Consider the following 13,839-nt stretch of genomic DNA (forward strand, 5'->3'; position numbering starts at 1 on the left):
TATGTATATATATTTTTTCTTTCTTAAAAAGGAAAAACAAAATTACAAAACAAAATATTGATCTCCCCAGCATTCTCCTTTTCCTTGTATTTATTCCCATCCTTATCTAAATGGGCTTAATATGAGAGAGGCAATCACGAACTTGTTTACAAAGACAACCCCTCAATCCAAGCCCGCAATTCCCAGGCCTACGTAGCTTAAGAAGTGATGGAAAAGTCTTTGGAGGGGGGCCTTTTAAAGTAATGGCGACTGTTGACTATTTTGCAGATTCGTTGATTTGTTTAAACATGAAGTTGAACCCCAAATAGTACATAAACAATTAAGAAGTTAGTGACTCATTTTTATCCTTAAAATTGTTTCAGTGTTCAGAGGTGTTATTTGTTGATGAATCTGGTGTCATTTCGTTGTCTAGGACTCATGAATGATGGAATAAATATAATAAAAGCATCACATGGAGCTGGGAATTAATTTTAATGTGACCGGGTTATTGATAAGTGCCACATCAAGTGTTTGGATACAGATCTTGAGTATTTCTTCTACTTCTAATTAACCCTCAAGTCTGAATATAAAAATTAAGGCTCAAGTCAAGTGAGCCTTGTTTTAGAGACAGCACATGTTCCCACGTGCTTACAAACAACATAAACAGGGCAGCTTGGCAGGGATTTGACCACAAAATAAGGGCATCCAACGATTTAATATTTAGCTCCTTTATGTCCACTGCACTGCTGGTTGCTCGATATGAGGCTATGTTTAAATATTTTGAGACAGCTTTGAAAATGCTGAACTGTTTGGGGCCCTTTTTGGGCCGACTTTATCTTATGAATAATTGATATGCACCAATCAAACCTTGACATTTATCTCTAATTCTTCCATTGCTTCTGCTTTTATTGATGATATCATAGTGTCATTATAGCCATTGCAATAATACAAGAATGGTTGCTTACGGAGAAAAATTCTAACAGAATTCTTAACTTCAAGATGTTAGGAATCACCAGGTGAGGCTACTGCTATAGTCAAATTAAATTAGTTTGGATCTCTTGTAGGAGGGTTTTTAATTTTTCTTTTAGACGCATCCTCTTATTGTTTGTTCCCTCTATAACTTTTGGCATTTTTCGCTTAACTATAAGCTAAACACGTCACTTGATGTTAAGAGATATACTTATGCTTAATGTTGTGTGGTCCTTGTGTGGATTGATTCAGTTGCGTTAAATTTGAAATTAATCAGACAAAAAATGCAACAATTCAATAATTTTTGTGTGGACATCTTTCTATGGACCACTATTCCTATGGATTGATTTTTCTTAGTTAAGGTCCACTTCTGCAAGTATTGACGGATGAGGAACTGAAGATCCATCTAGGCTTTGAAATTCCTTGAAGAAGGACGTTCATTGGTTGTAATATAAATCTCTAAATTTAACCTCTACACTTACAGCTCCCCGAATCACACTATAAATGAAAAAACTTCCAAATTAGCTGTAAATTTTAATAGTCATAAGAGGATAGTCCTGCTCAAATTATCACTAGTGACAAAATGCAAAGTTGTAGTAACATCATGGGCCAAATCTTAGTTGCATCCATTAAATAGGGTAGTTGCCAGAAATTTCCTTTCTCTGTCTTATTGATCAGTGCAGACCCTCAACTGGGCAATCTTTTTACTCCCAAAATTCTTTGCCCCGACAATTTCATATTCCTGTCAAAAGCATTATAGCTCAGGACCAATGCCAATGGACTGTAAAGAAACTTCAACCAAAAAGGTCTCTCACTGATATAGACAGAGCACCGAGAAATGTGGGGTCATTTAAGTCATTTAGAGTCCGCACCTCGTGCCTTTCTGCATTAAAAAGAAAACTTAGAATTGTACAGCTATTAGTTTCTCTACAATAATATATATCACATGGTTTGTTTGAGGCAGAACAGAGAAGTTTCTTTAATTTTTTATTCTTACGGATTCAACTTCTATCTCGATTTGAACTGTACCCTACATATTAATTTACTTTACAAAGATAAACCGCACCTACAGCTTTCTTGCAGCTTTTAGATTGTTTTTGGGTTTCACAGTTGAGAAGAAACCATACATACCTTTGTCCTAATTAAAAATAACAAAATCAAATTTGTCACGAAGAATTCCCAACTTTGGAGTATTTTAAGGAGAAGTGAGACTTGTGATGAAGATTCTCTGAGAACCCAGAGTAAGGCCAAAAAATGTTCAAGTCTTGGAGGAACGACAAGAGAAAGATCAAAGCTGTATTTAAATTGCAGTTTCAGGCAACTCAGGTATCAGTATAACAATGGATAAACATTCCTTGACACTCAATTTGAAAATGGATTTGTGCTTTGTTTGGATTTTAGTTGCATTGCAGTATTTATATACATATGGTATTGAAAAGGTGGTACAATTTGGGCAATTTGATAAAGAATTTCACAAATTTACTAGCAAGAATCACTCACCTTGTTTTTAATCCCCGCTTCAGGTGCCACAGTTAAAGAAACCTGCATTGCTCATATCCTTGGTGCCAGAGGATGTAGGGAAGACAACATTCAAACTGGAGAAAGCTCCAGTCCAGGACGGAACCTGTTTATGGGAGAACCCTCTCTTTGTAACAGTGAAACTCATCAGGCAGCCAAAAACAGGAAACCTGAAAGAAAAAATATACCATTTCATTGTCTCAAGTGTATGTTATGTTCATATCAAAAAGTTTTATTTTCTTGGGTTTCATAGGCATGCATGTGTCAACTAATTCCTATAAATTTTTGCAGGGATCTTCAAAATCAGGTTATCTTGGAGAAGCTTCGATTGATTTTGCAGATTTTGCGGAGGAAAATGAACCAATAACAGTCTCTCTGCCTCTTAAGTTTGCCAACTCCGGTGCAGTGTTACATGTCAGTTCTCTTTCTCTCTCTCCCTCCCCTCACACACACTCACTCCCGGAGGCATGCGGACACCCATTTGTCGTTCCTTGTTCCATGATTGACTCAATTGTTTCTGATATTTCCTCTGATGCTCAAATCATGTTATTTGATTATAAAATTCTTCCCTATTTCTCATATATGAAAGTAATCGTGGACAGGTGACTGTTCAGAGGGTGCAGGGAGACACTAACCAAAGGTGCAAATTAACATTCGTTCACCATACTGATTTTCTTCTTTTTTCTTTCTTTCACAGTTACTGTATTAATTCATGGGATTTTCTATTTTGCTATTAGCAATTGACTAAAGATGGTAATCACAGATATGTTGAAGAAACTGGAGTCTCACTTTCCCAAGATGAAAGCTTGAAGAACCGACTGAGCAATGTCCATACAGATGCAAATAACAACAGTTTCAACGAAGTAAGGTCTAATATAAACTATCTTGGAATTTTCTTATCAAAGTTCAGGGGGGTTGAATAATATATATCAAAACGTACTGACAGATGACCAATCTGCTGGGTCATAAATTAATTGAACTCCTCAATCAATCTGTGACAGGATACAAACCTGGATATTTTCTCATCACATAATTCATACCAAGATGGTAGCTTCAAAGCATCTCTTGGTTCTAATGCTAGCATCCAATCAGATCCTCGGCAAAATTCCATGCCTCAGGTGGTGGCAGTTGATACTATCACACCCAAGAACCGTCTGCATAGAAGATCAAGTACGGATTGGTCGATAGGTTCAGCTTCTGATGGAAGTTTAATTGACTCAACAAACAGCCCTGAAGAAAACTTTCCAAGAGATTTGCGAGGGGCTTCAGATGAATCCACGGAGAAACTAAAGAGTGAAATAACCAGTCTAATGAGGCAGTCGGAGTTAACAGAACTGGAAATACAGTCTCTGCGGAAACAGTTCGCAAAGGAGAACAGAAGGGCACAGGACTTATCGAGACAAGTTATTGACCTCAAAGAGGAGAGAGATCAACTCAAAACGGAATGCGTACAACTCAGGTCCCAACAGAAGACTTTTGATGGAGGAGAAGCTCTAAACAGATTGAGAGCTGAGAATAAGGATGTAAAGGTTCAACTAGAAGAAATCAGGCGAGAGCTTAGTCACGAAAAAGAGTTGAATAACAATCTCAAGTTGCAACTTGAGAAAACACAAGAATCCAATTCGGAGTTGATTCTTGCTGTAAACGATCTTGACGAAATGTTGGAGCAAAAGAAACTGGAAATATCACATCTGTTAAGTAGGAACCTTGATGAGGTTCAGGATAAGAAGAGTAAATGCAATATGCAAGAGAATGAGGACCAACAAGCAGCGCCAGGTCTGGACGAATTAGCGAGGGAGAAAAATGACTCCAGTGAATTGTGCTTACTGAAGGAAAAAATTACAGAACTGTCCGATGAAGTTAAACTATACAGAGAAGATAGGGAAAAACTGGAGACCTATATTGAGCACCTCACCCAAGACAATGCAGAGTTACAACAGGAAAACCATGATATCACTTCCAAATTAGAGCAGCACCGGTTACAAGAAATGAAGATGCAAAATGAATCCATGGAATATTTGGCTACTGTTGAAGGACTTCAATTGCAGGTAGAGAGGTTGGAGCAAAAATTAAAGCAGCAAACCCTAGAATTCTCAGAATCACTAGATTCCATCAGTGAACTTGAAAGCCAGGTCAAAACATTGGAGAAAGAACTGGAGAAGCAAGCACAAGCATTTGAAAACGATCTGGATGCAATGACGTGTGCCAAAATTGAGCAGGAGCAAAGAGCCATTCGTTCAGAAGAGGCTTTAAGGAAGACCAGGTGGAAAAATGCTATTACAGCAGAGCGGCTACAAGAGGAATTTAGAAGACTTTCTGTTGAAATGACAGGTAAGTTTGATGAAAATGAGAAGCTGATGACGAAAGCACTAACAGAAGCCGATGAGCTACGTGCTCAAAACAGAATTCTGGAAGACAGGCTTCAAAAGGCTAACGAAGAACTTTCCCTACTCAGGGACCAGAGTAGGGTAAAAGTAGAAGAACTATCAACCCAACTAGAACTAAAAACGAACCAAGTAGAGCAGATGTCATTAGAACTAGGAGCTATATCCCAGCAACTGAAATGTGCTGAGAATCGTAGGGAAGAAAAGCAAGAGGCTTTCTTGGTTGAAGTTCAAATGTTAAAAGCCAAGATTGAAATGCTCAAAAAAGAGAAGCATGAGCTCTCTGAGCTGGCAGAACAAGTGAAATTGAAAGTTGAAACAGAAGAAACAAAGACTTCAGTTGAAGAATCCGATGTGCTAATTAAAAGATGGGAGAGAGAAAGAGAGGAATTGAGGAAGAATTTTGCATTGGCAAAGCAGGAAGCGGAAAAGGCACAAGAAGAATTACTAAACTTGAGGTCTTTGAAGAATGAAAAAGAGATACTGGTTGGGAAACTGTTATCAGAAGCAGGAAGTCTTAGATCTCAGCATATTGAGTTAAAGAAAAGCTTGTCCAGAGAAGAATTGGAGAAAGAACACTTGCAGAAACAAGTGCTTGAATTAAAGCAGGAGCTGGAAAAGAGGAGAGACGGGAGTAATAGTGTAGAAAGGAAGATAAAGAATAACATTATGCCTGATGGGAAAGCAGTTAATCTACCATCGCATAAAAGGTATAATTTAAGTCCATCTCTTGGCATCGAAATCCATTGTGCCATCGTATTTTTATACTATCCCTTTTCTTGCTTAATTCCCTTCAAGATAAATCTGAGAATCTTCTCTAGTTCTATTATATTAACAGAGTGCTTCTAGTGATTTTTTTTTTTTTATAACTTATGATCACTTATCACTACTGCATTTCATTCTTCAAACTGGGTACTCATAAAAGAAGAATGAAAAGTTTTCTGAGAGCGAGAACTGACAGTCAATGCTTTCTACTTATGCCAGGGATGATTGCAACCTTACTGAAATGGTGACGGAAATGTCACGGTTGAAGGAAAGAAACAAATGTATGGAAAGTGAATTAAAAGAAATGCAAGAGAGATACTCAGAGATAAGCCTCAAATTTGCAGAGGTAGAAGGGGAAAGGCAACAACTAGTCATGACTGTACGCAACCTCAAGAGTGGTAAGAGGAACTAGCATTCTCCAAGATATAGGACATTGGACCCGAAAATGAAGTATGGATGAACTAAACTGAGTTCTCAGTAGCGAGGCGTGCTGTCTAATCTATTCTTCTGTGAACTCTGTATTTATCAGTTGAGTTCAACATGCTCAAGCAGCATAGCAAAATTTCACAAAAGAATTTTTTTGTCAATAAAATGTATTATTTATCACATTCTTTTGCATCATGCACAATTTTATTTTGTACTGATGATATTCCGATAGTAATGGTATAATAGTATTGATTAACCCATTATGGTAAATTTGCTAGAAGTCCAAATACTGCAAGTGATATAACAAATAAGAGATGCCAAAACTCAGAAATCATTTTGCACTATGTTTGAATATCAAGCTTTGGAGTATGCATTTGGATTTGTAACGAACACGTGAGGAAATCACGTGAATTTTTATCAATAAGAACTTGAAACAATTCGTAGCGTGCCAATTAATGAGGACTTGAAATAAATACATGGGCATAGATATTAAAAATTCTTGTATTCAATATCTTTATATTTTAAATCCAAAAATCCAAATTGAAATGCATAAATCCAGTAGCAATGAATTCATATCTATTCAGAATTGCATTTGATTATCTGGCTTTAAATGTTTCCCGAGATTCCAAATGAGAATTTCAGAATCTTGTTTCTGTGAATTTGTTAATGGGCACAGAATGACGTGCTATCTAAGACGACTTAATAGAAGTTAATGAAATTGCTGTACTTATAAATGGTCAAAAGACACACAAGCCTGGCCGTAGTTAACGAAGATGTGGTATGTTATGATACATACTTTGAACAAATGTACAGCCATTCTCAATTCAGCATGGTTACTCTAGCCTCAGGGTTCTCTGAGCTGCCAATGTTGTGCAAAAATCAAAACACAAAAGTGTTGATGAGACTTATTTATAAAAATATGAAAGCGTTCTTTCAGAACTTGCAAGAAAAGAAAAAAAAGCAAACGGCACAGCATTACTACAGATTTTAAGGAAAAAGAGAACTCAGTAAAGAAATTAAAATACAAGTATAGTGGTGTTACTAAATTTTAGAACCAACCTGCTATATATGCAGAGTCACATGTTGTCCTTCAATTGTTGATTACGCGACTTTTTGTTTAGTCGGTGGCCACTTCCATCGCTCCACACAAGCCTAGTCTGGCTCCCGCTATCGTTCATTGCAAATGATAGAGTCTGCATGCTCTTCAGTGTATTAGTATAATAAACAAAAATAACTAAAAATTAAAAGAGGTTCCAAGACGGACACACAGAAAGGAGCTAAGACCGACCTGGCTTGATCTCTTATCAATGGGTGTCCATGTTGGAAGAAGAGAGGCCGGAGTTCTTTCATTCTTTGATGAGCTTGACAAATGCTTAGACTGCTTCCGCTTCTTTTGTTCGTGTATTTTCCCAGGATTACTTCCCCCTTTGTATTTGAAAAATTCGAGAATAGATGGACTTCTTCTCTTCGTAGCTTTTCGCATGCAACATGTATAGCCAAAATCGGGGGTTCGTGTATCACATGGAAGGGACTGCTGCCGCAATCTACCCTTTTCCCGAATTCTATTAAGAAACTCTATAGTCCAGGGGGAACCTGGTTCCGGATTTGCAGAATGAATCGCCTTAGATAATGGCGTTCCACCAAAATGTGACATCTCCTCTCTGAACGGCAATGCTTTGGCATTTCTTGTAGATCCCTGCCTTAAAACATCCTTTACTATCTCTTTTGGGCGTTTTAAAGGCATATCACAATCAGAATAATCGTTATTCTGTTGCAGACTATGTCCGTGATCGTTTTCAGAGGACCGCAATTCTGAATTGGAGTTGATCGCAGCAGCAGTAGGAAACGTAGGGTGACGATTTCTGCCAAATGACAATTTTCTTGCGGCCTTAGACTTTCTTGTGGAATCTTCCGTTTCTGGCAGCCAAGTCGAGAAAAAAGTGGAGTTACCAGTCGGAGGAACATCCTTACCCAAGCTATCACTGAGGTCAATGACTTCACCTAATACGTCTTCATGCAGATTGTAAGAGTTCCTTGTATTATTCCAGTCCACATTCTCAATTGTCATTTCCGATCCGTCGTTTTGATCCAACAAGTTATGATGCAAATAAGACCTAGACATTTTAATTTCATCTAATACCAGAGGACCTCTGGAGCTTTGACAATCATATCGCACAGGGGGGGAGTCCACCATCTGAGCAATACCAGATCCCTGTTTTTGACTAAACATATCTTTAAAGGATTCCCCTGACCACTGCAATTCATGTGATATTTCAGTCTCTCTGGACATCCAGCAATTATCTCCCTTTGATGCCGCAGGACCTTCTTTGTCATCAAGGAAATGATTTAAGAGTTCGGGCTGCCATATGTCATCCACATGTATATCTTCTCGTGGGTTGAGCATGCATTTTCTTGGTCTTATTTCAGCACCAACATTAAAATTATCCTTATTTGAGTCGGGACCAGAAGATACAGAAGAGGAGCAGTCTGTCATTATAGATTTAGGATCCTCCCGTTCACCATAGCTGCACAAAGCACTAAATAGAGCAATGCTTTCTTCAGGAACATGATACTGGTGGACTGCAAGGATCCTGCGCTCATTTGACCACTCCAGAAACTCGATGAGCGTGCCTTCTGAAGACAGCATAGCATGAGCTGTCAATGGATTAATTGAAGGAAATTTGGTAAGAAATGATTCTGCTAAAGTTTCTGATTCTGGCATTTTTGGAGAGACGCCCTTATACAACTTAGTGGCATAAGAAATATTGCTTAATATAATTTCATCAGTTAACTCAGATGAATAGGTACAGAAAAGCTGTAAATCAATTCCCAGGCTTGCAGCTGCAGCATACAGTCCATCTGAGGATTCCATTACGGTGGAAAGGAAATTGGTATCTCCCTCAAAGACCTGCAGGGAAAAAAACATAAAAGATGGGGATATGAATTCCAGAAAAGCAAATTACCCATGACGCACAAAGATTGACAATAACATCCTAAAGAAGAAGACTATCAAGTATGGTTTACATAATTCCATCCAATAAAAATCATCATATGTTCCCATGCACAATATGCTGAACAGAATTGAAGGCAAATCCCAAATCTGTGAGGAAAAAACAACTTTTTATGTGTTTATATGCCTCAAAAACAGAAATTATTGAAGCAAACAGAACAAAATCACAATGAATCTAATATAAACCAGAATAAGAAATATGAATTCACTGTGGGAATTTCTTTTTGGGTAGCTCTTGAGATCTATTTTTCAGGAAAAATTTCTAGAAGTTTCTTCCCAAGAGTCTTTTGTGCATGATACAGACAATCTAGAAAAAGTTAGTTTTATCAAAACATAGGAGTAATTATAAAATGCTTCATAACTGGTATGATTGACACTGCCTACTTGAGAACAGTAATAAATTCGCAGAAAGCTTTTCCATTCATGACGCTAAAAGTTTTGCCACTTTAACATATCCTAAGATCTCCGTGGAATGCAAGAAGTATGGTATTTCTTAAGATGGCATTAATCTATATAGAAATAGAAATGATGGAGAAAATTAACTAAAGTCAGAATTAGTGGTCACTGGACAGCAGTTACCAGAATGCAGCAGCTGAAAGTGTAACTCAGCAATGTTAAAACATTTGTAGCAATATTCTCAATGCACAATGGCAAGCAAGAAGAAGCTTCATCTGCAGCAGTTGCTTTCTTTCTAATGTTTCTGCAATTATACCACACAAAGCAAATGGCAGAACCAGTAACAATATCCACAGGCAGATCTAAATCACGTTCCACAACTTGGAATCCTTCCTTTTCCATTGCAAGAATTTTTTGATAGGTACTTCTTCTGGCTACTATCATTTCCTTATCAAGATTTTGAGTATTCACAACAATTACGATCTCAGGGGAAGACATCATGCACCCCTGAGTCGGCTCTGATTTCATTGTATGGGGAACACTAGGAACTCCCATAGGCATACCGCAAGCTTCTACATTATCTGCAGCTTCTGAAGTTCTTACACTATGATCATCCTCAGTAGGCAGAGAAGTGAACACTTCCTCCAATTTCTGGTCATCCATAATTTTGTCCGCAACTAGGATAGAAAGAGACTCTCCTTCCTGGACAAAGTTAAAGAGTCAATTTAGTTGTGCATTCATTTATACTTGCGAACAGATATGTAAACAACATATGGAATAAAGGATCCACAAGAATAGCTAATTCTATGAGGGAGAATATCTCAATGGCATAATATCTTATAATGATAAACTGGTTCCTATGAACGGAGATGTGATTACAAGTTTCCTAATATTGACCTTTATGTTCAATGTATTAAGCCACCAAAAGAGAAAATGATGGATAATAAGTACAGCTATCATGCCACTGATTTCTCTGAAGCTCTAATTATTGAAGTACAAAAAGCACTTAGTTGAATTATTGTAAGGAAAACCAGTCTTTAACTCTCAAACAAATCTATGAAGAAATTTACCTTTGGAAATGTAGCAGTAGCACCTGGTGCCTTGATTGCAGATTCAGTTTTTACCCCACCAGTGACCTTCCCGGGATTCAGGAAGAAGTCCAGATCATTGAATTGTGACATAGATTTAAATAACAATGTCACCTTCTCCGCATTCTCCCTCTTTCCTGATTTTATGCAGTTATCATCCGACAACTTACTTGAATCAACTCCCATAAGTTGAACATTAGAAGTGCCTTCATGAAACATATCAAGTGATTTCTCATGTTCGTCCAATTTTGGGCCCTCCAAAGCATAATCAGCATATTCTTTAGCAAAATGTTCCCTCTTTCCTGATTTTATGCAATTATCATCCATCAACTTACTTGAATCAACTCCCATAAGTTGAACACTAGAAGTGCCTTCAGAAAACATATTTAGTGATTCCTCACGTTCTTTCATTTTTGGGCCATCCAAAGCATAATCAGATAAAACAAAATCTACCACGCCCTTACCCTTATCAGAATATTCCCAATCAAATTCAATGTTGTGTAAATCCAACTCCAACACATTCAGATAGCAGGAAGATATCTTACTGTAGCATTTATCTTCTTCCAAGAGGTGCCAATCCAAGTAAATCCCATCAAATGCAGAAAGGGGCCGTGGCTTTAGTTCATATAGTATTTTCTCAATGAAGGTATGCAATGGCTTTACCTTTTCATGATCCAAAAGAATAGGAGTAGGCATTGTTTTAAATATCTCATCCACCAGAACTAGCTCAGAACTAACAATCAATTCATTGAAATTCTTGAAGTTCTTGTCTTCCCTGAACATCCAGTCACATGTTTCTGGTTGACCAGCTGTTTGCATCTCAAAGAAGACTTCATAAATTTGAGATGAATCCACTTCAAGGAATTCATATTCCTGAAAAACAAGTGAGCTCACTGGCAGAGAAAAACAGGCTGATTCTTCTTTGTCGACCATGCTTATAATGTCCATTCTCAGAACTATGTCCATCAATGCTGGTTCAGATTCTGGTAGACAATGGTTTGAAAGGAACTCCAAAACATCATATTGCATAGACCTCAATTGCTCTATCCCATCACTAAGCAGATCATCTTTCTGAGTCCATTGGGATTTTATAATTTCAGGAAAGGACAAAAGTTCATATTCCATAGACAGGTCTGCCAAATTTCTCAGAGTTATCTCATCCACTTCCAAAAAAGGAAATGAGTTTTCATGGAAGTTCATGTGCTCTTGACCAGAATCATCATCTACCAACATACAAGCCTGTTTATCCATGTCATACTCTAAAGTAACTTCTTCAACTGAATATAGTGAATCTTGAACCTTGTCCGAACCCTGCATCTTAATCCCCGACCTGAGAAATTCCTGGATGTAAAAACACAAATGGATTGAATATTTAGTCTGATACAGGGAACATAAGCAGCTGAGAAAGCCAGAATATAAGATGATTAGAGAATTGTTACAAAAATCTAATCATAAGAAGGAATGAAGTAAGTTTCTATACCAAATAAAAAAATGCATAAACATTGTAAACTAACTCAGAAACTTGAATTAAAAAACTACCCTATTTTCTTCACCTCTTTTCCTTTTTTTTTTTTTTTAAAAAAAAAAATTATTGAAAAAAAATCTATAAGAAGCATTAACAATCAAAACATCAATCTTTTTTATTCATATCCTACGTGAATTTAAATATCTAGTTACGATAAAAGCCTTCTTTACGTACCCGAACTAAATCTGGTCACGTGAAAGTACAAACCAAGCTAAAGTAAACTAGCACTTTATCTACTATATAATGCGTTTACATGAGTGGTCTTTTATTGCCTACTTAAAAAGGGAAAGGGGCTAACAAAATGAGACTTTAATCACCTTCTACTTCCTAGCACATAAAAAACTATAAGTTATACATAATAATGACTCAGCCACTTACAAAATCAATATCAGTCTCTGGAGCTTGTGAGAGAAATTGCATGTGCTCCTCAGGAAGTAATACATTTTCCTATAAAATCATACGAAAAAAAAGAATTAGTGCTTAAGAATAGAATGCTAACAGAATCTGAATTTTACCGACTTCACTTCACCAAGAATGCATCAAGCTCTGGTTCTTCAAATTGAAGGACTTCAAATTCATGTGTATGCTTATTATCCACAGTAGCCTGAGCATCTTTCTGCAATCACGTAAGCAAAGGACTTTAGCCAAAACATCAAACAGATAAAGGCAATGAATCAAATATTACTAAAAAAAACAAATATTATTTTAAAAAAACAGAGGGAAATTGAAAATAAAATTGAATGACCTCGGAGAATCGGTATACAACGTCAAGCTTTTGAGGTGTTGCTTGCAAAATAAATTTAGAAAGAGCGGTATCGATCGGCAATCTGTCGATGTTAAGGGAGATGTTTTGATAGGGAGCGAAGCTGAAGAGATGTTGTTCTAAGTTATGGAGACGCCAAGGAGGAAGGTTAGGGATTGGGAGATTGAGGAATTCTAGGGTTTCTTTGTTTGGAGAAGTGTAGTAGTCTGTGTTGAGAAATCGAGTTCGCATTTTCTGATGGACTTTTGAGCAGTTGTGTTGTGAAGACTCCCACTAGATTATTTGAATGGAATTTAAATTTGGCGCCTAAGTTGGATCGTATCTCTCAGTCACATTAGAAGTTACGTCTGGCTGGCAGTCATCAAGTCGTGGTGGTATAGTGGTGAGTATTCCCGCCTGTCACAAGGGTGACCCGGGTTCGATCCCCGGCAACGGCGGGTTGTTTTTTTATTTTCCTTAAATACATTTCTTCTTTTTTTAATCAATAGATCTGAGGAAAAATTACAAAATGTCTATTTTTTTTGCTTTTTCTATTATATACCATTTTTTTTATTTTTTTATTTTTACTGCATTAAAATATAAGAATTATTTTTTTTTACTTTTTAAAAAAATATATAATTTTAGTTATTTTTATAAGTAATCTAATGACCACCGTAGAATGATTGAAAATAAAATCTTTTATTAAGCATTAAAAATAATATCTTTTTACTAATTTCAAGATATTTAAAAAAAAAAAATCTAAATTTTTATTTCCTTTTACTACGGCACGTTTCTGCAAAATTGCCTACTAGTTGCGGGACCACACACATTCTCACCATCGCGGGGTCGATGACATTGATAATACTGTGCTGAGTAACACTGATTATTAACTCAATCAAAAGAGAGCAGTTCAATCCATTTCCAAATCTGGTAACATCTTCGATAGAGATTATCCTGTAACGACGCCATTAGCTTAGCACCACGTGTACAACCAGCTACAATTACGTGTCGGGGAGCCGAGACGTGTCAGTTGTCTT

General features: G+C 37.0%; 2 protein-coding genes across 5 annotated transcripts; one reads left to right on the plus strand and one right to left on the minus strand.

The window, feature by feature from the left end:
• Positions 1-1,449: 1,449 nt before the first annotated feature.
• On the minus strand, positions 1,450-13,757 carry LOC8270022 (protein SHORTAGE IN CHIASMATA 1). 4 transcript variants are annotated; one of them, XM_048372612.1, is made up of 10 exons: positions 12,806-13,757; positions 12,590-12,676; positions 12,439-12,507; positions 10,518-11,876; positions 9,631-10,149; positions 7,330-8,949; positions 7,101-7,234; positions 2,449-2,636; positions 1,764-1,831; positions 1,450-1,690 (listed from the first exon to the last, which is right to left on the minus strand). In XM_048372612.1, exons 1-7 carry the CDS (start codon positions 13,052-13,054, stop codon positions 7,118-7,120), a joined length of 4,020 nt encoding a protein of 1,339 aa, XP_048228569.1. In that variant the 5' UTR covers positions 13,055-13,757; the 3' UTR covers positions 1,450-1,690; positions 1,764-1,831; positions 2,449-2,636; positions 7,101-7,117. The 4 variants fall into 4 exon arrangements, with proteins under 4 accessions (XP_048228569.1, XP_048228567.1, XP_048228568.1 ...); XM_048372610.1 differs by adding an exon at positions 6,838-6,900 and having other exon boundaries at positions 1,450-1,831; XM_048372611.1 differs by having other exon boundaries at positions 1,450-1,827.
• On the plus strand, positions 1,896-6,221 carry LOC8270023 (centrosomal protein of 290 kDa). The gene is made up of 7 exons (XM_015725380.3): positions 1,896-2,274; positions 2,472-2,672; positions 2,758-2,880; positions 3,069-3,106; positions 3,230-3,329; positions 3,468-5,560; positions 5,835-6,221. Exons 1-7 carry the CDS (start codon positions 2,203-2,205, stop codon positions 6,025-6,027), a joined length of 2,820 nt encoding a protein of 939 aa, XP_015580866.3. The 5' UTR covers positions 1,896-2,202; the 3' UTR covers positions 6,028-6,221.
• Positions 13,758-13,839: the final 82 nt, after the last annotated feature.

This window comes from Ricinus communis, chromosome 4 (genome assembly GCF_019578655.1).
Source record: "Ricinus communis isolate WT05 ecotype wild-type chromosome 4, ASM1957865v1, whole genome shotgun sequence".
NCBI classification, from domain to species: Eukaryota; Viridiplantae; Streptophyta; class Magnoliopsida; order Malpighiales; family Euphorbiaceae; genus Ricinus; species Ricinus communis.